Source organism: Arctopsyche grandis, chromosome 10, assembly GCF_051622035.1.
Source record: "Arctopsyche grandis isolate Sample6627 chromosome 10, ASM5162203v2, whole genome shotgun sequence".
In the NCBI taxonomy this organism is placed as follows: Eukaryota; Metazoa; Arthropoda; class Insecta; order Trichoptera; family Hydropsychidae; genus Arctopsyche; species Arctopsyche grandis.
In genome coordinates this window covers 6,492,760-6,518,552 of record NC_135364.1, presented here as the reverse complement: position 1 = coordinate 6,518,552, position 25,793 = coordinate 6,492,760, and the positions used below count along the sequence as shown (strand labels likewise).

The 25,793-nt window shown below is 31.8% G+C and overlaps 1 protein-coding gene across 1 annotated transcript; it reads left to right on the top strand.

Annotated features, from left to right (window-relative positions):
• The first annotated feature begins 11,677 nt into the window (after positions 1-11,677).
• On the top strand, positions 11,678-25,554 carry LOC143917672 (uncharacterized). The gene is made up of 26 exons (XM_077439253.1): positions 11,678-11,690; positions 11,833-12,064; positions 12,739-12,924; positions 13,215-13,291; positions 13,392-13,591; positions 13,671-13,785; positions 14,792-15,003; positions 15,083-15,273; positions 16,279-16,408; positions 16,507-16,696; positions 16,884-17,026; positions 17,107-17,215; positions 17,703-17,725; positions 17,835-17,962; positions 18,630-18,817; positions 19,892-20,132; positions 20,597-20,806; positions 22,041-22,059; positions 23,064-23,178; positions 23,263-23,477; positions 23,551-23,708; positions 23,845-23,990; positions 24,102-24,239; positions 24,569-24,711; positions 24,782-24,890; positions 25,475-25,554. Exons 1-26 carry the CDS (start codon positions 11,678-11,680, stop codon positions 25,552-25,554), a joined length of 3,711 nt encoding a protein of 1,236 aa, XP_077295379.1.
• The last annotated feature ends 239 nt before the right edge of the window (positions 25,555-25,793 follow it).

Genomic DNA, 25,793 nt, shown 5'->3' with positions numbered 1-25,793 from the left:
AACCTAACCCAACCATCACAGGAATCACAGAATTCAACATTTCTAGATATACAACTAACATGCTCACCAAACCAACCCAACCTAACCATCACCGGAATCAAATAATTAGACAATGCAAGATATACACCAAACGTTTAACCTAACCTCACCTAACCCAACCTTACCCAACCATCACCGGAATCGAAGAATTCAACAATGCTTGATATACAACTAACGTGCTAACCTAACCCAACCCAACCTAACCCAACCATCACCGGAATCGAAGAATTCAACAATGCAAGATGTACCAAACGTTTAACCTAACCTCACTTATAATTTTAAGTGCATCTCTCGCTCTATCGCACACATGTACTCGGATATACTCTTCGCACGCATGTGGCTAGCTCTCTTACCATTCTGCTATCCGGATACATACACAACGAATTTCGGCAATATTACGCATGTTTAAATACTACAACATATGGTTTAAATACTACACGTAGTATTTTTATCGTATCGTATCCTTCTCCTTCCTGTACGTGTACTCCTAGGAGAATGGAAAATATTTTTCGAATTAATTAATTAATTTTCGAACTCGGGGGGTATGGGGGGTATGACGGGGGATTCGTTGACTCCACCCATCACTCTGCCCCTGACCACGCCTTTTTCTGTAATTTAACATTCTGTAAAAATAAATTCTGTAAAACTACGGCAACCCCTAAAATTTAAATATAAGTCGGTATAATGGCAGAAATCCTTCAGAAATATTTGTTTTGAGAAAATCAATTTTTTCGAAAATTAAGAAGTTTGAAGCTCCCTATTTCAGAGATGCCGTCTCAATGAAAATCAGAAACATTGGAAAACTCTGATAGGAAACGATCGAGCTGTAGTCACAAACCAAGATCTGGCCAGCAGTTACTAGTGGTAATCGAACCATGACCACTAACTGCTGTTGTCCTGATGTCACATGCTAATCACTAGTTTTATGTATACCACAAATATAACCTTGAAAGGAAATTCGACACAAAATTAAAAATGGACGTACAATATTTGTGCACCAAGCCATCGATATAAATTTATAGCATTATAAATTGGAAATTACGTACATACATTCAAATAATGGTGTTTAATGAAAATATTCAACAATGAAAACATATAAATTGGGAAACTCTGAGATAGGAAACGATCAAACTGAAGTCACATACAAGCTGGAGTCACAGGGATTGAATCCAGTACCCCTCAGCTAATAGCATTATACACTAATCACTGAGCTAATTCTGCGCGCGCACATTAATACGGGAGGAAAAGCCTGTTCCTCTTGTTCCTGTTGTATCCTACTCGCGCAAATTATGTGAGTATGTACCGTTTACCATGCACCTTTTTTTTTTGATCTTTCGACTTAAGATCGAATGTCATTTAAAATTCTGTCTCGTCACGGAGACCAATTTATCATATAAATTATGGTTAATCATAACAACCCTTGCCGCCTTCTAATTTTTTCGGAAACGTATTTTTTCACTTGACAATTAATTAATTTACAGGAATTAACAATTTAATTAATTTACAGGAATTAACAATTTAATTCCTTACAGGAATTAACAATTTAATTCCTTACAGGAATTAACAATTTAATTCCTGTAAGGCCTTCCTGGTATATATGTAAAAATAAAAAAAATAAAATTAATAAATAAAATTGAATACATATTTAATATTCAAAATCTGAAACCATCCCTTCAACATAAAAATTATTCAAAGCAAAGAGGACGCAAAGATTTATTTTCTATTTTTACGCTGGTTAATAGGGAATTCACGGCATAAAAAAACATATTATTTTGTAATTAATTAAAAATAATAAATTAAAATAATTTTATACATACATACATATGTATGTATGTACAAAAAGCATAATGAAATGCTTTTTTACGATTTTTTATTCAGAAAGCTTAAAAATATAAAATATAAATATCAAAAAAGGTATTTATATGTATGTATGTATGTAAAAACCAGAACGAATTATTAAATATTAAATTTCAAGGAATCGTTAAAAATTTTCAGCCTTTATTTAAGTATAAAATTCACATAAATTTAAGTCTACCATAAAACATATAAAATACCTCTAATAGCTCAATAATTCTTACTTAGAATTGGTAAAATAAAATTTCTATTCGAGCGGCTTCCCTGACCGAGAAATTTTTCGGATGATGCATTTGCACCAACAGCCAATTTTTCATCAAAGAATAATCCATTTTTCAAAGTTCCACCATCTTCACGCTTTGAATTGTCCTCACAAAAAGTGACATAGTGGTTGTAATTACTGCAAAAAGACAATTTCGATTTTATCCGCCTTTCGCAGGATCTTTACATTTACATTCGAATTTGAAATCGCTACAGCTTTAAAGTGACATTTACAATATCATACATTTAATAATGTAAAAATGAATTTCAACCAAGATTCAACCCGATGATTAATAGTTTCAGAATATTAGACGTTGGAAGCTTTCGAGGAAATCTCGCGCCATCTGTAAGCGTCCGAACTGCAGACGGGTCCCAAAGCTCTGGTGACTATTACGCCAAAGTTACAACCCAAAACTTGATTTATAGCAAAGTTTCATCATCGAAAATACAACAAGTTAATTCTTTACATACTAAATCAAATAATTGTCTAACAAAAAATATCAATAAAAATGTTTTTCCAAACTATATAGACTCTTAATGTTTTTTGCAGTATTTTATACATGCGGTATTTTTTATGCAATACAATATCATACTAACACACTTGTCTCAGTGATTACAACAAAATGTCTATACCCTTCAGGTATATACACAGATTACCTAGACACAATCTGCTTTAGGTTATCGACTTTAGAGAGTCTTTAATTAATATCATGCAATAGATGTATTATGAGCATTTATAAGAATTGTAAATAGGTTTTTGAGCTGTTTTTCCTATTATGCTGTACATTAAAATTATAATAATAAAATACTAGATTACAAACAAAATTAAATCAAAATTAGTAGATCAGTAATTAAAATAGATATAATAGAAATAAGATTTATTGTGATTATAATTTAGTAATAATAAAAATAAAAAAAACACAATACCATATGTACATATGTATGTATATTCTTGTGATTATTTACATCTTCTTTATTTGAATCAACATGAAACATTTTCATTGTATTTTGAAATCTCAAATAAAATCAACATTGACATTTTCAATTATTTTCCAATGAAAAAACAAGGTTTTCACTTACCGGAGTGAAGATTTATCAATATTTACTTAGTTTGAACCATTAAATTCGAATATAACTATAATTTTTATAAGTTTCTTCTGGTTCATGAGTTATAAGCATAGAAGTAGAATGCATAGAATGGTCATTGTTAACAAAAGTACCGTCTAAAAGCGAGCCATCGAAGAGAGAGACGAAGTTTAGCAAACAATGAACAAATTCTGCCGCGCAGAGTTTTTGTAGCAACGTTTTTGGAGGCTGAGAGCGATTCTATGTATTCTACTTCTATGGTTATAAGCGTTTAAAAATGTGCAGTTTTACACATGTTTGGTTTTTACACTCTTTAACTCAAAATCTAGTATTTATTTCCAAAAGTGAATCAATAGTCAGATGTTTTTTTTCTGTTGATTGTAATTGCAATCTATTGATTTTTTTTTCTAGAGCTATTATGCGTTTATTTGGCCACTTTTGTATTTCACTAGAATATTTCATAATGTAATTTAAAATAATTTACCGCTCGAATTAGTACGTTCGAATTAACAAAATATTCAGATTGAAAATAAATTCTTGTTAACGTCGTAAAATATAAATCTGGCCCAATGGATGTATACATAATAATACCTCGAGGAATAAATTATTAAAAAAAGTATATTTTTGACATTATAAATTCGTAAGTATTTTAAAGCAATAAAAATCACAATCAAGAGAAAAAATATGTGACTAATCATTTCAATACTCAATTTTTTCACAGCGGTACTAGATTCTGAGCTAAATTCTGCAAAAGCCGAATATCTGTAAAAAAAAAAAAAAGCACATTTTTTAAACGCTCATATCTAATATATGTGAAGAAAACAACGAAAATCATTATCATATTCAAATTAAGTGGCTCAAACTTAGTAAATATTAATTAGTCTCCACTACTGTAATTTTTTCGTTGTTGTTGCTCAGTGTTATTAATAGTATATTGTTGCGTATTATGTGTTCCAAAATTGAATAGAATTTAATGTTTTAATCTGTGCAACTTTTATTAGTCACAAACTGGAATTTATTGATAGTATTGGGAACCCTCGTTATAAAATATATATTCAAACCGAATTGCAAAAATGCCTTCCGAACTTAAATCCATATAATGAGAGATCAAAAAGAATAAATCTCTCCGCATTGAATACGATACAAATAAAAAAGGAAATAATCATTATAAATAACGTTTAACGTTCAATAAAATACGCATCTAAAAGTTCACACTTCCAAACTCCAAAAGTAAATATCAAACATTATTTTTTTGTCTCAAAGAACGATTTTGACTTTTCATCAATTTGACTTTTTGAAAACAAATTAGATCAATTCAATGGTATTTTTTTTTTCCTATTTATTTTATACTAGTGGTTTTACCCGGCTTCGCTCGGTATTTGTAATATAAACATGTAATATAAACTTTGGAAATTAAACATGACTAATCTAATAGTAAACATTTTATTAAATTTATTTAAATACTAATTGATTTTTTTATTAAATTGACTGTCACGAAAAAACAAACATATACATATACTGTCTCTTTCGAAATTATATGTATACCAGAATCCGGCACCTGTACCCCCGGCTGCTGCACCCCCAGAGACTTTGCCCCCTAGGGCTATGCCCTCGGCGGCTGCGCCCCCAGAGGCTTCGCCCCCGGAGACTTCGAATTTTTTGAATCGAAAAAAGTCGAATCGCCTATGAATCAAAAAAATAAATAAATTGAATTTGTCTACGAACTACGAACCAACAAACAACGAATGAAGGTTACATATGTACATACAAAGTTTGTTTCCAAATTTTATATTAGAAGATTATCATTTATTTATTTGTTATTATTATTTTAAAATTCATTCCATACTAATTCACAGAAATGGTATAAGCTTGTACATACTTGTTCATAAGTTCAAACTTTATCAAACTTTTTCTCATTTCCCCCATTTGTTTACTCTCCATCTTGTAACCAGCAAGTTTCTAACGATTACACTGCCTTCTTTGGCAAAAATTACCATTGCTATTATTATTATAATTCCACCATAAAAGCGCTCTTTTCCGGCCGCCTAATAACATATAACAAATACATTTCTATGGTTTCGGCTAAATTTTAATCTCAATAAAGGCAGCTAGCTAGCTATACCGAAACCGGCACATTCTTCTCGTCGATCGGGTAAATGCGAAGCATACAATTCCGGGAAATCAAATACACCCTTGTTTGTGCGATACCCGTGAACCGAATACGCAAATATAAACATCGGTTATTTTGAAATCGAGGCACGCTTTCGGTCGGCGTATCCACGGACTTAATACACGGAATACATCAATCTAATCAACCAACCCTTTTTTTCCATTCGGTTCATTTTTTTTCCCTTCTTCGACGTCCATATCGATTTAGTGATCTCCGTCGATGATGTGATAGCGTTATTTTTCTCGCAAATCGGTAAACGAACTTGACTTTCGTAATCGACTATTGACTTAACGGTTGTTCACACCATAGATATTATTATGTGTTTTTTTAGACGAGCGATAACGGTTAGATAACGTTGCAGTGTGATCTCATTACACATTTTGATTGATACGACTATGTCATTGACCGTACTCTGATCTATGTGTTTGTCTACGATTCATGCTAATATGATACTTCAATTCATTGGCGTGACGTCATTGAATTATAAGGACTAAGCTAGGCCCCTTAAATATTTGACTAAAATTTAAAAACATTTAAATTAAAATAAATTCAAATCGTTGTCCATATTGATATTGTGCACTTGGATTAGCGAAGTTCAAAAACCGAAATCGGCCCTAGTATAAGTGGTAGTGGATCGTTATGGTATGGTCCACCGCGTGGTTCGCTTTCACGGTCCCTATTTCTTAGCAGTGATGGCAAATTATTATGTATTAGAGTTGTGCCCGTTGATTTGAGTGGGTGGTTTCGGAAAGCAACTGATTACTGAACATTAAATTAAAGTTATATGTTATATTTAAATGTAGTGCAAGGTAATTTATAGGCACGCACCCTTATTAAAAGTAAAAATATCGCAAAGTGGTATAAAAATAGTTTGAAATTCTTGCGGAACGGTCAGATTCAGATTCAGATTCAGATTCAGCGAAAATCACAAAACAAAACAGTCCGCAAGAAACGTCAAATGAAATGAACCGTTATGAGACGAAGCCACTATAGGTCGTAACAACTTTTTTTACCACCAAAATCTTCTTACTTTCGCTTATATCACGATCAACGTTTACAACAAAATGAGTGACCTAAATATATGTATAAGAGAGATAATGAGAACCTATAGAGCAAATTTTATAAAATATAGAGTGAATTATAGGCGTTTAAACAATTAAAATCTGATATGGCCAGATTACGGCGAACAGGTCCTCCCGTATTAATGTGCGCGCGCAGCGCAAAAGCCTGTTCCTCTTGTTCCCGTTGTATCCTGCTCACGCAAATTAAGTGAGTATGTACCGTTTACCATGCACCATTTTTTTTTTGATCTTTCGACTTAAAATCTTTCGATTTTCGATCTTTGCCTTCCGATATTTGCGTTTTCTGTCATTTAACATTCTGCCAAGTCACGGAGACCGGTAAATATAATAGGCGTTCCATCGAAGACAATTTTTTTTTTAATTTATTCGTCTCTTCAGTCATTTGGGAAATTTTCACTATGAATATTCTGATTTGTGTCTTTCAAACATCATTTTGAACTTTTTATTTTTTTTTTAAACACTTATGTATATAGTAAAAATTTTACAGTAGAAATATTTTAAGGAAATCGGCTTGCGAAACGATCAGTGCGGTCCGGGCAGAAAACAAATAACAAGGCCTTGGAATGTTGCATTCACTATCGATTATTCGACAAATCATTCAGACAATTAACCTTTGAAGACAAACAAGATGTTGTTAAGAAAATTAGGCTACTTAGGATATTTCTGTTCTGCAAAAAAATTAAAAATTATACCTATCACTTCAAAACAAATTATTCAAAGTAATTCAAAAATTAATATTTATTTATATCTATGTATGTATATGTTTATATATTTTTGTCTATACCTAGTCCCCTTTTTTAAAAGTCACGGCAAGCCACTGCTTCAATCGTTTAAATGTTGCATAAAAGAAAGTTGGGTACTAATACACGAAAGAAAAAATTACACTAAATTATAGTATCATTCAAATTATCATAAAATAAGCTGTATACTAGCATAATAGGGTATTAAATGTTATTTTAACGTCTACATAAAAATTTCATAAAAAAAGATTTTAACTGTGTTTTAAAAAGGTATATGTATATATTTTTAACGCACATTAAAATAAGAAAGTCCTTATAAAATAAATGCTTACCTCACAAAATTACGCTGTTTTATGCTGCGTACGGACCAAACCAACGACGATTTTGGTCCAACGTTTTAACCAGCAGGATAAAACCAGTAGCGTACAAAATATCGAAATAAAAATAAAATTTAAAAATTGAAATTAAATATCAAAATTAAAAATATTATTATTATATTAAAATTAAATTTAAATATCAAAATAAAATTATAATCAATATATTAAATTTAAAATAAAATATTGAAAGTTAAAACAGAACATGCCCAATTTAAATAAATTTTCGAGATTGACCTAAAATTAGATCATCAACAATCATATACAGGTAATCCTCGACTTTTGTTTGTCGAAGATGTTTTGACTTACGAAGATACGCACTAAGATCGAAAAAAAAAATCAAAGAATTATTATTTTTACTTCCCCGTAATGCGCAGTTACTGAGAATATATCATGTGTTAGTATGGGTGACCGAGCGATGGTCCCAACCCGGCACGTAGTCGGTTTATCAAACGAAATTTTTTTAGTCTTCAATTGTTTCTCTCGTCGAAATAAATCAATTAATTAAATCATTTCAGAGGTAAATTTTATCGGATAATGTCTTCAATTGTTTCTCTCGTCGAAATAAATCAAATAATTAAATCCATCTCAGAGGTAAAATTTATCGGATAATGTGTGATTATTAATTTTATTTCGACGAAAGAAAAAAATACCCTTTGACAAATCACCGACATTTTTTTTTGTTAAATATTTCATCGACGGCGAAACACAGTAGTTATCGTGACGACTTATAAGAAACAATAATTAAGTTTTTTTCGCTCGTAATTATAATATTTCTCTGGTTGTAATGCATATCGTCGTAATTTAAAACATTGTTGTAATTCAAAACATCAACGATGATCTAATTTTAGCTCAATCTCGCTCGTTAGCTTAATTTTGATATTTAATTTCAATTTTTTTATTTCGATATTTTGTAAGCTACTGGTTTTAAATGTTGGCCCAAAATCGTCGTTGGTTAAATATTTCCGAAGGGGGAAACACAGTAGTTATCGTGACGACTTATAAGAAACAATAACAAGGTTTTTTTCGCTCGTAATTATAATATTTCTCTGGTTGTAATGCGTATCGTCGTAATTCAAAACATTGTTGTAATTCAAAACATCAACGATGATCTAATTTTAGCTCAATCTCGCTCGTTAGCTTAATTTTGATATTTAATTTCAATTTTTTTATTTAATTTTTATTTCGATATTTTGTACGCTACTGGTTTTAAAAGTTGGCCCAAAATCGTCGTTGGTTTGGTGCGTACGGACCATTAGATTTATCATCTGCTCAAAATTCTTTCATCTCAGAACAATAAAAAATGACCTTATTTTGCTTAAGTATTCGGGTCAGAAATGTGTGCACGATTATATATATCTATGGCATGTAAACCAAATAATAAAAAATAAATAAATATGTACGTAATATATTTACACAAACGTAAATATGATACACGACCGATGTATGCAATATGTGATAATATTATTGATGAGTTGATTTTTCGTTGAAACAAAGATTTTGTTTACTTCTTGATATATTTCATTTTATTTATACAAATTATGTATACATATGTCAAACCTGTCAGATTCTGTGATTGAACAGTTCATCATAATTTTGATTTTAATCTGTCGATAACCTCAACTGCAGTTCAATGAACCTGAATATGCAGTAGTGTAGTAATATCGGCAAATGAGCCGAATTACTAGACTAAATCAAACATAATTAAATATATATATATATATATATATATATATATATATATATATATATATATATATATATATATATATATATATATATATATATATATATATATATATATATATATATATATATATTTTAGATCTTTTTTTTGTATTTTTATACGCCACAAAAATCAAAAAACCTGCTTTCAATTTTATAGAGCACTTAATCGATTTCATGAAAGTCTGTAAATTTTCTGGAAAGTTAATAATTCTCTTGAACCGCGGAAAACTAATCAACGAGCTCGGCTTATTAAAAATTAACTTATTCAAAAAAAGTGATTGGAAAACTTCACGTGAACATGAATATTTATCTGATGCATATTTTAAACTCGATAAAGCACAATTTTATTTGCAACACTTTACTAAGAAAAGGTTCACAATCTGTTCAATCTTACCTAAATTCTATAATCTGATGTAAAAACTGTATATATATACATAATGATAAACTAAATATGACCACATTGATTCAATTTGAACTATCATTCACACAATTCCCTTGTCGACTTGATATATTGCGTTTATAAGAATATTTTAATTGAAAAATGTATAATATAAAGCTTATTTTATATATCCAAATATTTTTTATACTACTTTTCGAATCTAAATGTACCCACGTGCAGTGGACCCCGATTAAAATGTTTTCAAAGGATCAACTACTATCAAAAATGGCGGATTTTGACATAAAACCGACAAGTCCACAATGTTACAAAGACATCATGACTTGGATCACATCCTTGAGAACGGAAAAATGGGCTAAAGAAAGTAAGTACAATATATTTTTACAAGCCTCTTATTAGATTTAATTTTTATGTGATTTTACTGCATATTAAAATCATTTATTATTTATATTTAAACAGAATTCAGTTATTTCTTTTTATATCTTATTTTTTTTTTTTTAAATATGAATAAATATCATGTCATACTTCTGCGCTTCTTAGTGTTCCTTTTACTGGGATCATATGCTATTTGTTTTGGACTGTTTAATACCTCACCCTCTCAGTTCAAATTAACGATTATTATTTGAATTCTTCTTCCTCGTTTATACGTCGTGGTCATTTAAGCCATCTTGGATTGGATGAACGTTCCGCATCCACTCTTTCCGGATTTGTTCCAAGTTGAACGGATTTGTTTCCAAGTTGATTCTTTGATTTGGTCTGACCATCTTTTAGGAAATCGTCCTCTCACTCGCCTTTCCTCCAGCGTTACGGTTATTAAAACATCTCCAGACACTCCACATTCTCCCTGGCCATATGCCCAAAATAGTAAAGAACCATTTTCCTACATGTTGTGGAGATTTTTCTCTGAGACTGCCAGCTCTTTGGGGATGGAGATGTTTGTGCGTCTTTCGGTCCATGGTATACGCGGTATCCGACTCCAACACCCATTTCGAATGCACCTAGAATGTTCCTTTCTCTTTTTTCCAGGATCCATGTCTCGACTCCATATAATGCAATGGGGAACACCAGACGGATTTTCGTTCTTCTCATTATAGATCGGTCCTACTATATTTTTACCAGACTAACCATCGCCGTTTTCACCACTCCTACTCTTCTGCGCATTTCCGATTGTAATCCTCCTTCCCTTGAGATCAAGACACTTAAGTATACCTAGATAAAGTCGTTGACTTCCTCATAGTCTTTTATAGCGTTTGGCCTTATGAGAGTCTCAAATCTGTCAACGAATAAAATTTTTGTTTATCTCCAGACCCAGGTGTCTACTCTCTATCTCTATTCTACGAAGTAGTTAAGCCATTTCATCCTCATTTCTGGCCATTAACGTCGTGTCGTCTGCGAATCTTATGTTTAAAATCTTTCTGCCGCCTATTGTTATTCCACCTTCCTATCCGAGAAGCACTGTTATCATTATACATATATTCCCCATATATATTTAAAAGATCAAGAGACCGCACACATGCCTGTCAGACGCCTTTTTACACTTGAATTTTTTCTGAAAGAAACTCATCTACATACATACTCTTACTGTTGTCGTATTATTTGTATATGAATTATGAATGAGTGTTATTGGTTGTTTCGGAAGACCCATCTCTTCTAAGACTTTCCATTGGCAATTCCAGTTGATACAGTCAAAAACTTTTGTGTGATCTATGAAGCAAAGTATTACGGAAACCATGAATTTTTCTTGATTATTTGTTATTTAAAATTTTATCTTGTACCTTTCGAAAATCCAGCTTGCGATTCCGAAATTTGCCAGTCAAGGTAGTGTTTCAGTCTTGCACTACCTTGCAAGACTGAAACACTACACTGTCTTAATGACCACATTAACCTGTCGTGATTATATTATATTATAAATATTTCAAGCACTTATTTCAAATGAAATTGTTGTCATGCTCATCTTTTGTAATCTTGGAAGCAAATTTCATCATCGACTGGTTAAAAATCAATATAAAAAACATTCAACCGTCCATTTCTAAAATTGTTTTAATATAATATTGACAGTTATTTTCTAGACAATAATATGAAATTCATTGAATTATTTTAGTGCTGGATGCGGCCGGAAAAATTCCTTCCGGCTTCTTAACTTTCAACATAAATAGTCTGGGACATTTCGATGAATGCATGAATGTTGATCACTTCCAAGCCTCGACTGATTCAAGGATAAAAGGAAAATATTGCGTCGCAAAATTTCCTATAGAATCAAATGAAAAAGTCGATATTATAAAAAGCGTATATAAAGCTGAAGAAAGCCATGTTACAGACGTCGGCGGAATGCAGTGAGTTTAATTTTGATTATTAAACTAAATTCAAACCAAAATTGTATTTCAAGTAATGAAAATCATAAAATGTTATCAAAATTGCTTAATTTTATTCGTTTTATAAAAGGTTTTTTGTTTGATCTAAAACTTCCTTTATAAAGATGAATCCATGTACGTGCGTTCTTATGTACATTATTTGCATAACTTTGCTGAAATATTGCAAACTGACTGTAAATCATCAGGTCAAACTATTATTATATAAATTTTAAATATAGTGTTGTTTCAATTCAACGATATTTCCATTCGAGAGATAATTTTGGATTTATGTATATCCAATGAGCGTAGTTCTGCATAAAAATTACAATAAACATAATGGTCATTTTATTTAAATTGGCATAAATCAACATCAAATAAATATATCTCGCAAAACATTAAATATAAGGTTTTGCGTTTAACAATATTTAAAAATACTGGTGGCCTGTAATACGCTTATTCTACTTTTCCGAGATTATTGACAATCGAATTAAAAAAAATGATAACAATTTGTGAATTAAGTCAAACAGAAGTGTTTTTGGAACCGGAAATTGGACTTCCGCCACTTTCAAATATAACGGCTTATATATACATAATTTTCTCAATACATAACCAGTCACTTAAAACTGGTATTTTATTTGATATTATGATTTTTTTAGGCTTTTCAATATAGATTCGCAAGGACGTATAACGTTCAACTTGGGCTTGTGTGTTCCTCATACTTGCACCGCAAGCGACCTTCAAAGTATAATCAATCACATATTTGGAACCACTGGAAACGAGACGACACCGGATATGATTTCAGTGCCTGGACAACTGTGCAGCATTTCCGATCCAATTCCGTGGTCAGTCGCCGACTGGATATGCCTGTAGGTTATTTAATTAACGACCCTTCATTAGGAAACAATATCGCATTTCACAATAGTCAGTATTTTGTCAGTGAATCTTTGGGATATCCGTATTGATTTTAATTTACAGAATCAACTTTCTGAGCTCGTTTATTTTCGTCAATGACAAAACTATCAATTTCCATTACGAAAAGTTTTTCCGTGCGAAATTTCATCATCAAAGTGCGCCGTTCGCTAATACGTAATACAATATTTCGATGTTGCTTATTTTTCGCCTCTTTTTTCAGGGTTGTCATCTTCGTTTTTGTAATTATTTTACTCTTGAGCACGTCGTACGATGTCTCCACTACAATTTATTCAAATGGTAATATATTTTTCATCAAAAGTTCCGTGATAAATCATAAACAATCTTTCGCTTGATCGTTCATTGTACATATGCTTATTCGTATACTTTTTACTTTCAGACAGACATCGTTATCACAAAGCGCTGGTTTCATTTTCGATATGGTCAAATACTTATAAGCTGTTGAAAATATCCCACAATCCAGAATCTTTGACGTGTTTGAACGGTTTACGAGCAATTTCAATATTGTGGATCGTTTTGGGTCATCGCTACCTCACTACTATCCTATTCCCTTTGATCAACACAAACGAGGCTTTAAATGTAAATACTCACCTTTGAACGTGCATGCATACGTTAAATTTACATTGAATTTAATTTTAATGTCTAACGTGTTTTCCAGTGGAGTACAACGTTCGGAAGTATGTTAATATTGGCTGCACCTTTTGCCGTCGATACGTTCTTCTTTATGAGTGGATTGCTAATATGCTATGTCGTGTTTAAACAATTCAAAAATGGTAAGCTCATTTTTTATTATTATAGTATTATTTAATCGATTTGAAAATGTATGTATATTTACATGCATATATTCCGTTATTGTTTTCAAATGTTTATATTGACGGTTGCATAAGTTCATGCCCTATTTTCATGAATAGTATTGTTACGTACGCCGCGGATTAAGCGAATAGAATCCCAGAGACTATGTGACCGTTCAGGGGTTATCTGTTATCGGATTAACTAAGTGCTTGCACTTATACCAACGGATATCTGTTATCGGATTAACTAAGTGCTTGCACTTACTTCCAGGATTATATCTGGACTCTAAGTGCATTTAGGCTAAACAATGACCGTTATTAGTCCTTTCTCAGAATCGGTACGGGGAGACCCAATGTCGTGGAAATACATATCCAAATACGTGACTATACAACAGAAAAACAGATTAGACGTCCTGAGAGATCTACCCTTTATAAGGCGGTACGTAGGCGATATCATGTCATTCTGGACTGAGCACTGCCAGTGCGTGTATCTCCTTAATCATCAATAAATGCTGTGAAACGACTGTTGGCCTTTTACTTGGATCCTCCACCCACCCCTACGCAACAGTATATTAGTATATAACAGTATATATACAACAGTATATATAAAAGTGAAAAATAGTTTAGCTTCTATCATCGACACTAAAAACATAAATGGCTCCCTATATTTACGTGATATTTTATTATCTTAATGACAATAATGAATACCAGTGAAACATTGGTCTTACATATGTATATCTGCATGTGCATGGTGCACTTTGGCCGACTCGGATATGTGCACACTTGGTGGACCCCCTACAGCATGGCATTAGGATCCACCTTCACAGCTGTAATTCTATCGGGTATTCATCTCGATCTGTTTGTCTCTTAATGTCATCCCAAAAACACCATAAAAACAAAATAAATTATGACAATTTCAATCTTTGCTCTTCTATGCCTCACTACTTTCTTCTTCTGAGCTGGTAAATAATGCTTTGTGCGTTCACAGAACAAACATTCAACCTGCCAATGTTCTACCTGCATCGATTTATAAGATTGACACCGGCATTAGCTATGGTCGTGTTCTTACAAGCCACTCTGTACAAGCACACAGGTTCAGGACCCCTGTGGCACCTGCTCAATGACGGACTCGTCACCTCCTGTCAAACCCACTGGTGGACCACTTTACTCTACATACAGAACTATGCCCATTCAACTATCGTATGTAAATCAAACCATTACTGCTGATGATTTCACAGCATTACATACTTAAATATAATATTTGTTTGTCACATTTCAGTGCTTGGGACAGTCTTGGTATTTGAGCGTCGACACTCAACTGTACGTGCTATCTCCAATCCTTATATATCCATTGATGAAAAAAACAAAAATTGGACTTGCGAATATCATATTTTGGCTGTTGGTTGCTCAAATAACGCAATATATTATTTGTTACCTGAACGAATGGTCAGCGGCTTCGATTCCGTTGACGTAAGATCTTGATTTTTGTTATGAACCTCGCAATCAATAGTCTGTCAAAATACGATGATTAAGGGCGAAATCACACAGGTAAAAACGGCACGCATTTTAAATAGTTTTGTATGGATTGTATACTTTAACGTATAATTAATATATAAAAAAAATATGCTAGCTTGGATATATGCGGATAAGGAATGTTTTAGCCCAATAAAATACAAAATATCTTAAAATATTGATAAAAATGACTCTCTAACTTTGAATTAAAAATACTGCTACTAAATAATTATTAATATTATACTAAAGTTATGCAAAAAAATAGTACATACCTGTAGATGAAAATCCATAGTTTTAAAATAAAAAATTCACTTAAGAACTTTGAAAGCAGTGCGTTCACTTTAACGTTTAAAACGAGACTAATTCAGGTGACAAATATTGCGGTCACAAAAACTTTTTTTGTGAGCGATATGTATTTTATTTATTAAGCAGATATAAAAATTATGCTATCTTAAGAATAACTTATTTATTCTATGGTATAAAAACTATTGGTATTTACACATCTACTTCGTTTTGGACTTTTTCACACATATGTAGTTTCAACCAGTGTGCGTCGTATGCTTGGCTCCCCGCTGTGTGGGGTCTCCTATATTTCTTTAAATATGGGATACACCGTTATCGATCACTGTCAAGCTAGGATAAATATAAGGATACAATTTTACCGAAAACACTCCAGGGGGTGATTTTGGGACGGCACGTGCTGGACGTGCCATGAATATGTGCACGCCACATTTTTTTCGCACGCTTAAAACCATGTGCCATGTTCATCCCTGTGTGTTTTCGCCCTAATACTTTGATGGATACATACATATATGATAATACTTTGATAGATATATATAACCTTTCCAGGGTGCGTTGGTTTTTAAAATTATTTATGAATCTCTAGTACGCAGCGTTCTAGAATTTTAATTTTAATATTTTACAAATAAAATATGGATTGAATTATAATAATTGTTAATCCAGAGGTGGTGCAGAGACTCGCAATGAAAAATATTACATGGTGACCCACATGCGAGCTACCCCATGGATAATAGGATTCGCCACTGGATATTATCTGCACCTCCAGTCTAAAAAGGAAGTTAGCATACGCAAGGTATATCCTATTTAAATATAATACTTAAATGTGCGTAATATGCTCTCGCAATTTTCACTTTCCCCGATAACGAGCTTAAGCAATTGGCAATGATTTAGGCACTCGTGGCAGTTTGTTGGGTTTTGAGTTTAGCAATTATGGGTGCTGTGGTTTTCGGCATGAAGTCCCTACAAGACATATCCCATAAATTCTCCCATCTCGAGGACACCACTTACAACGCTTTCTCGAGAACCGCATGGACTGTGGCACTAGTTTGGGTAGTAATTGCCTGTACGCATGGATATGGAGGTAAATGAAGCTAATTATTGTCCTATATACATATACATAGTGTGGTTTGAATATTCTTCTAAATCAGGGGTATGCAAACTGAGACTTGCGGGAAAAATCTATGTGCATATAAAAAATTACAGTTCTAGATTTAAATGGATCTGGCTTAGTTATTCAATTTTTCAACTTGTGTGTGTTTATTTTTCAGGCCCTGTAAATTGGTTTCTCAGTTGGGATGTTTGGCAAATTATAGGCCGGCTCTCATATTCCATGTTTCTCGTACATCTCTCCTTTCAATTTTGGACATCATCTTTGATGAGGGAAATTCCGTATTTTTCAAATCTTTCTATTGTATGTAATTCCTCATGTTGTTGATATTTTCATCTCATTTTTTAATGTAAATATTAATGGTTTTTTAAATTTGATTTTAGGTGCATTTATTTCTTGGCGATGTTGTTGTAGTACTGTTCCTTTCATATTTGGTTACGATTATGTTTGAATCGCCGATTTTGATTTTGGAAAAAGTTTTATTTCAAAGAAGTGAGTATATTTCTCGTTCTTATTTAATCATGATTCATTTTACTTGAATTCACTTTAACTACTTCATCGCCGCCGGCTTTTGTAGATACCTCTATTGAGTTTTTTTAAAAAGACACGAAAAATACAGAATTTTTTAAACTTTATTACTTTTTAAAAAGTATTCATATATGCGGTTATAAATAAATTTAGCTAAATTTAAGATGTAACGACTATGCATGTACCCACGGGAGGGCGCGTGGCGATTTCGAACCTAGCTCATGTACCCATCGGTGAGCGCCCGGCGACGAAGTGGTGGTGAAAATAATTATTTCTGTTGATATTGATCAATGATTTTATTTTGTAATGACATAATTCAATTCATAGACGTTTTCATTCATTTAATTTTAATATCCATATGTACATGTGGGTGTATATAAATTGTTATATATTTATCAACTTAACCAGGTAAATGTATGCTTAATAATAATGTATTTCATTGTACTTTCAGAAAAAATCACCGGCTCCAAAGAGGCATTAAATCCCTAAATTAAACAATATATTCGATTCCAAGAAGAAATAGTTACGTGTAATTTTAAAATGTTGATGAATGCTTTCAGTCGCGCTCATAAGTTTCAAGTAGGAAGTTTCAAAAGAACTTGAAACACTAAGGCGAGAAGTTTCGACCCAAGATAGACTTTATGGAAATTGTGAAAATTATATTAAACATATCCAAAGTGAGGAAGTTATATCTCAAGTATTTTATAGCCTGTATATAATGTATTTATACGTGTATTATTTTTGCATTAAATAAACAAATATATTTTCGTAATATAATTGAACATTTTTTTCGTTTTTATCCATAGATGACGTTCAAAAAATTATTAATAAATAATAATATGTATATAATACAATATATCTATGTAATGCAGTATATCTGTAATGCAGTTGTATTAATGACTTTAATATAAAATATTGAGCCTGAAATGAATTAAAATAAAAATAAATTATATAAATTAATTACTCGTTATGTATGTATGTACATATATTTACAGCACTAAATACTTCTCGCTGTAACAAACAAGAGGGCCGCAAAATGGTTTGCGGTAACCTTAAAGCCGCAACGTGAGGGCAAATGGGAAATATGTGCAATTTTCGAAACAAAATAGTTGCAAACGACTACAGTCATTTCATTACTACTCTCACTCTTTCTCAAAAGTTGACTCGAGTTAAAATTCCAATATATGTAGTATAATTCATGGAATTTCTCCAAATTTTATCAGAAACGTAAATCAATCAAATATGTATAAGGCCTATCTCTTAATCAATGTGTGCAATAACACTCGTCTGGCAATCTATTTATCAGATTTTGTTAAAAAAAAAATAGAATTTTATAACTTATAATGTTGTGAGATCATTTAACGTTGTGATGTCATAGTAAAAGCATGTGTAATTTTAGAAGGACTATTTATTTGTTATTTTTAACCATCGCATTGTTGTCTATTGTGAAATGTGAAAGCGATGATGATGATTTTCAAACGCACAAAAGAATTTTCAACAGCGGATTATTGAAAGAACTTGGCAGATATTTAGAAGAAAATAATAATCAATATGATGTCTCTCACTGTATTCGAGATATCGTTGCTTGGACCCATGATTTTTTGAATAAAACATGGCCCTTAAAAAATAAGTTCAAATATTAATAAATCTCACTATTTTAATGTAATAAATAAATATAATATAATATCGCTATTCTGTCTGTGTGTCTATCTGAGGTAACGCTCGCCGTACTATACATATGTACATAAAATGTATATACGAATACAATAACAAAAGAAAAAAAAATTCTATATACATATACTATTTGCTAAAAATATATCTTCTTGGCAGAGAATTTACCTCCATCTATCGAAAATTTATTTAATTAATTAATTTTTATATTTTTTACATATAGGTAGATTAAATTCGACCGCGTTCGGATCAAACCGACACATTTCTTTTGATTTTTTTTTAAATACCTCCTTTTAGCTTCACTTACTATTACAATTCAGGAAAAAGTTTGCCTCTTATCCGATCGTTTTCATACTTTGCCATATTGCTCATTTTGGTCATCAATATAAGTAAATGTATCCTCCGCCATTACGATGGAGAAAAATAATCGTTTTGGACGCGTTTGAAATTCAAATTTCTGAAAAGTGCCTGACGTTTATCCAGTTTTTAGTTTTAAAAATAGATGGCGGTAGTAAAATAAAATTATTGTTATTTAATAACTAAATATGCCAACACCCATGCGATGATATGTCATCAGGTACAACACTAGTAAGTACATAAATCGCATTACTGAAACGTAGATGTTAGGTGATTGGTGCTCGTCGACCACTGGTCATAGCACTGATCATCTGATCTCGCGTTCGCGCCAAAAATACCTCGCCGTATGAAAAAACCGTTTACAACAACCAATAAGGTATCGCGACTCATCGACCAATGATCTCTCTTTGCTGAAAGTACACGCTGTGTATAAATTTTCGGCGGATCTGTTCCGTGCTTCATTTGGAGCTGGATCGTTGGAGGGACAACAATAAACTACCTCTACTACTATTCACTTTGTCTTTCACTCCGAGTTCTAAAACCCCCAGCCCACGCCACAATACTAATTCATATTTTAAAATTTTAAATCAAATTAATTTTATTTCTTTCCAGTGTTGGATTCCGCGGGTAAGATACCTCCTGGTCTTTTAGCATCCAACATTCAAAGTTTCGGACAATTCGATGAATGTTTATCAATCGACCATTTCTACCGTGACGAACGTCAGATAAAAGGAAAATACTGTCTGGCCAAGATACCAATACCAATATCCAAACTTAAACCCAACAACGAGTATGCAAATTTAACGCGATTTACCAATTTGCAAAAATCTATTCCGACGCATATTGGACCGAGGTGCTAAGAATACTCCACAGTAAGATAAAGGCGAAAACACACTGAGTGGTACGTGGTACGTGTTGTTTTTTTTTTAGATACTTTTAAACATGCGAAAAAACGCAACACCTCTAGCCCATGTACATGGTGCACAGTCCCAAAAATCACCCCCTGGTGTGTTTTCAGTGATATTTTATCCTAGTTTGACGGTGATCTATAACGGTAAATCCCATATTTAAAGAAATGTAGGAGAAACTTGTCGGTTGCATATGGATATGCATACACGTGTGACCTCCCAAACATATGTATTCTGCACGTGCAACTACACCCGAATTCGGTTTAGGAAACACCTACTGTTTACGGTCACAGCGGGAAACCAAGGACGTGACGTCCCATACCACTCAGTGTGTTTTCGCCCTTAGTCTCACCAAAAATACAGATTATACAATTTCAATTAATTTATACTATTTTATTTACAAAAATAGCATAAGAATGATGAACATATACGAATATCGACGACTTTCACTCGTGATGGCCGTTTGCATACCTCATACGTGTAACACTAAAGAAATACAAATGATACTGGGGAAAATTTTGAATGTCACTGTTGATGCAAAACCACCTATTACGATTCCTGAAAATCAATGTGTAACTGCAGAACCACCCACTTGGACGCCCACAGATTGGGGAGCACTGTAAGTTTGCGTGAAGTACATACATGATATTACTATGCCCAAAAATATGTAATTATCATGTGTTAATATTTCAGCGCATTTTTTGTATTTTTTGGAGTGTTGTTATTATTAAGTACTGGATACGATCTTATTACAAAAAAAATTTCAAAAAAGGTAAGCTTTAAATTATTATTGATACACTTTATCGCTTCAATCACGTAAAATCAGTGTAAATTACACTGAGCAACAAAAAAAATTACCAGAGCGGTAACTAACCATTCTTTACTAAGTTTGACCCACTTAAGTCGAATATGATAATGATTTTTGTTGGTTAGTGATCGTTTACGAGATATATGCGTTTAAAAAAACGCGCGATTTTTATAGTTTTTTGGCTTTTGCGGTCTTTAACTCAAAATCTAGTATTTATGTGCTTAAAGTGAGTATTGGAATCAATAGTCGGATATTTTTTTTTATATTAATAGTGTTTTTTTTGTTTTAAAATACTTAAAATTAATTGTCTAACGAATTTTAAATGTCAAAAATGAATTTTTCTCCGTGCTATTTTGCGTTTATTTCACCACGTTCATAAGGATTGGTTTTCTATCTCAATATTTTTTTCTTTATGTAAACTTACTAACTCAATCGGTAATTGCGTTCGTACATATTCAAATTCAGTGGGTCAAACTTAGTAAAGATTAGTTAGTCTCCGCTCTGGTAACTCAAAAACGTGATTTTTTGTTGTTCAGTGATATTATTGCTAAAACACAAATAGTTACATATATTACAATGTCAAATTCACCTAGTTGCAACTTAACTCAATTTTACATATCTATGCAGTATGTAGCATTTTTTATAATCATAAATATGTTACCCACTTACATATGTATGCATTTCTTGCAAAAATTTGCTGTAAATCGAATTTAACCATAAATAATTTATACGATATGATCTTATATAATATATATATAACACCGAAAAGTCGTCTGTAATTCGTTTCTGATTGGCTGTCTTCAAAGTCGTTTCTGATTGGTCAAAGACATTCGCGATTGGTCAGTTGTGAGATAATCCAATATATAATTTCGAAATAGACTTTGTATCTAAGTATATATGTATATATGTATGTATGTAAGTATCTTTGGTTGGGAACTTCGTAAACAATACAAAGTTTCTATGACGACAATTCAATTGGTTTAATATTATATTTTTTTCGATTCAAATAAATTTAATAAAAATAAAAATGAATATTTACTATTAGATTCGTCATGTCTAAGCTGGTAATATTACAAATACTGAGCGAAGTCGGGTAAAACAACTAGTATTCATATAAATAAAGATTTTTTTCGTAGTTCGACGGTATTCTCACTACTAGACTGCATTTCCATTTCAAGTTATTATATTATATATCCATTTCAAGTGCTTTTATTATATCCGTGGTAAAACGGAAGAGAGCGTCAAAAGTGTAAGAGAGCGAAGCCGGGTATATAGTTATATAGTGTTTTTTACTGTAAAAATGGGTTTATCTGTAAAAAAAAATGCCAATGTAAAAAGAATATTTTCCATGATAAGCGGACAGAGGACTTAAGAAAGAAATAAGTTGAAAATTTCCACTCTTTTTAAGCGTAGTATATAATTACAAAAAAAAGTAGTAAAAAAAAGTTTTTAAAAAACTAGCCTCTTCTAATATTTTGTTTATAAAATTAAGACAATACATATATAAAAAATAAATGAATATAAAAAAACCTTATGTACTTAAATATAAAAAAAAACAATTATAAAATAAAATAAAAAGGAAATTTAAACAATATTTCAATTACAAATATACGACAATATAAACTATAAATATATAAAATATGTGGGATTTCATGATAAGGATTTCAATCAAAAAGATTTCAATCAAAATTATGATCCCGGTTCAAACTAATGTAATTAAATATATTACTAAGAGGCTTGGCCCGCCTTTATATCATTATATACGTACTTACTATTTCTTAACGTTTCTTCAGATGTAGAAAGGAATATTCGTCACGATGTATTCATCTCATTTTCAATATGGAACAACACATCGAAACTATTCTCGATCAACAAAAATAATTCAAAAAATTTGAAATGCTTTGAGCTTTATCCATTCTGTGGGTCATTCTCGGTCATCGGTTCATAACTTCGGGAAAACTTCCGAAAATAAACGTCGACCACGTTATCGAAGCGAGTAGAAATCCTATTAAAATCAATTAAAATTCATTCATAATACTTACTTTCATATATATTTACATATTTTCAGTGGATTCAAGCAAGCAGCAGTACGATTATTCTTTCAAGTCAAATTTCAGTAGACACGTTTTTCATATTAAGTGGCTTACTAGTTGCTTACATATCATTCAGACAGTTCGAAAGAAGTAAGTTTTATATATGTACTATACTATATTCAAAAACATATTGTCTAAATACAAATTGCGGTTGTTTATTGAATTGAATTTCAGAAAAATGCTTCAATATTCCACTCTTCTACCTTCATCGTTATTTAAGATTGACTCCAGCTTTAGCAGCAGTGATTTTCTTTCAAGTCTCCTTGTTTAGATACGTCTCGAATGGTCCCATGTGGAACACCATAGTTTATGATGAGGCTGCAAATTGCGAAAAATATTGGTGGTCATCTTTACTCTACGTTCAAAACTATGTCAATCCTAATGAAATGGTATACAAATAGCTTTAGATGCTACATACTTTACTTGTATACATAAAAGTTCGACAGATACTTTTTATTTCAGTGCATGGATCAAACATGGTATTTGAGCTGTGATATGCAACTATTAATTTTATCTCCAATAGTTATTTATCCATTGTTAAAGTGGAAACGTTTCGGATTGTCAAATATAGTATTTTGGACACTACTTTTACAGACTGGGGTATTTGTAATCAATGATTTGTAATCAATCAATTTGAAAACAAATGGGTTGGCGCCATGTTGCCAATGTACTTATCAAATAAGATATACTTCTACATACATACATATATCTTACTCTTATATTATAATGTACGTGATTTTATTAAATTTACATAAGACGAGGGAACCCTCCTAACTATGGATCACACTTCTACGTCCCAACTCACACACGTGCTACCCCATGGCTTATGGGATTTGCTGTAGGCTACTTCATCTATTTAACATCGGGTGCTGAAATAAAAATAAATAAGGTTCAATTCAATCGTATTTATTTATGAATTCATATCAAATTTGATTTCGATCAAACAAAAAGTATTTTTTAGTTTGTAGTAGTCATTGGGTGGATTGCATCTCTCATAATCTTGGGTGCTGTAGTATTTGGAATGCAGCCTTTGCAAGATTTCAGTCATGAATTTAGCCATGGAGAGGATACTTTTTATAACGCATTTTCCAAAACTGGATGGTCTCTTGCAATCTTGTGGATTATAATCGCGTGCACTTGTGGATATGGAGGTTTGATATTAATCTTGTCGGTTCCCGGAAAGATGCACTAAATTGCACTGAATAGTAGCGCAGTTTCTAGAAGTCATAATTTTCAAAGGTACTCAAAAAGAACTTACGCAATAGAATTCCACAAAAAAAGGTTGGCACCCTCGGATCACATACAAATACCCCTTGACGCTTTTTTGTGGAATTCTATTGCGTTAGTTCTCCTTAGGTATCTTTGAAAGTTTGGATGTCTCGAGAGTGCAACTATCTCGAGTGCATTTTTCCGGTCACCAATCTTTTCGTATCTTAATATATGTATTATTATGTCTGCATGTGGAAATCATTCTATTCAGGTCCAGTTAATTGGTTCCTGAGTTTGGAAGTGTGGGAAATATTAGGCAGACTGTCGTATTCTATGTATTTGATTCACGGATTAATTGAAACTGCCCAATCAGTTCCTGCTAGATATCCAATTTATTTTTCAAATTTTGATACGGTTTGCTAAAAATTATTTTGTCTAAATTTTAATTGTTATGAAATTGTTATAAAATTTGTGATATTTTTAGGTTTCGCTATATTTTAGTGATCTTGTTATGACACTCTTTGCGGCGTATTTGTTGACGATATCTTTCGAACTTCCTATTATTGCTATAGAAAAAATTATATTCCATAGAAGTAAGTAAAGTGTTACTTACATATGTATATAAAAACTGAGAGTATAAACTATATAATTACGAACCAGCAGAACAGACTAGTGATTAGCATTTAATGCTATAAACAAAGTAGTCACTAGTTCAAACTCCACTAGTTTCTACTAGCCAGACCTTGGATTTGTGACTCCATGTAGATCTTTCCTATCAGAGTTTGCCAATTTATTTGATTTTCATTGAAACGGTTCCAACAAATTTGCAACCTTACCCACTTTCTCGCAAATCTCGAGCTTTCACCAATCTCGAATTTCGCTGAATTGTATAAAATGCTGCAAATTTATAAAATGTCTCTGTCAAAGTTAATTAATTTTGTATTTACTTTGTTTTGTGTAATTTTTTAAAAATGCTGCAAATTTACAAATTTGACCATAGGTGTGGTTGTTGTTTATTGATACGTACATATTTACTTTGTATAATACTTGAATCAAATGTGTAATATAATGTTTCTGGCCAGAAAGGCACATTGGGGTTACCTGTTAGGCTTTTCTAGTATACATATTTAAATTAAAAATAAAATAAAATAAAAATTATTGAATTTTTTTCTTCCAGAAAAACCAAATTTAATGGAACGGAAGAAAATGTCAATACCAGGTGATCTTCAAGTACAAACAGTAGAAGTCAAGAATTGATTCAAATACATACATATGTAATATACAATATGTGCTTACTAAAATAAACTTATATGTATTTACATACCTTTAATAATAATGTAAAAGTTCTATTTAGCTATTAATATCGTATTTTGTTTTATAAGGCTTAATCATTATTGTACATACATTTGTACATATACAAAATGGTAATATTCCTTTTGAAAATCTATAAAATGACGATTATAAATCTCAAAAATTAGAATAGTTTTTTATCTATT

Excerpts from the sequence above, each read along its gene's own strand:
- LOC143917672 (XM_077439253.1), top strand. Across the intron at positions 16,409-16,506 it reads AGGAAGTTAGCATACGCAAG|GCACTCGTGGCAGTTTGTTG; the intron begins GTATATCCTATT and ends GCAATGATTTAG. Across the intron at positions 23,991-24,101 it reads AAATAAGGTTCAATTCAATC|TATTTGGAATGCAGCCTTTG; the intron begins GTATTTATTTAT and ends TGGGTGCTGTAG.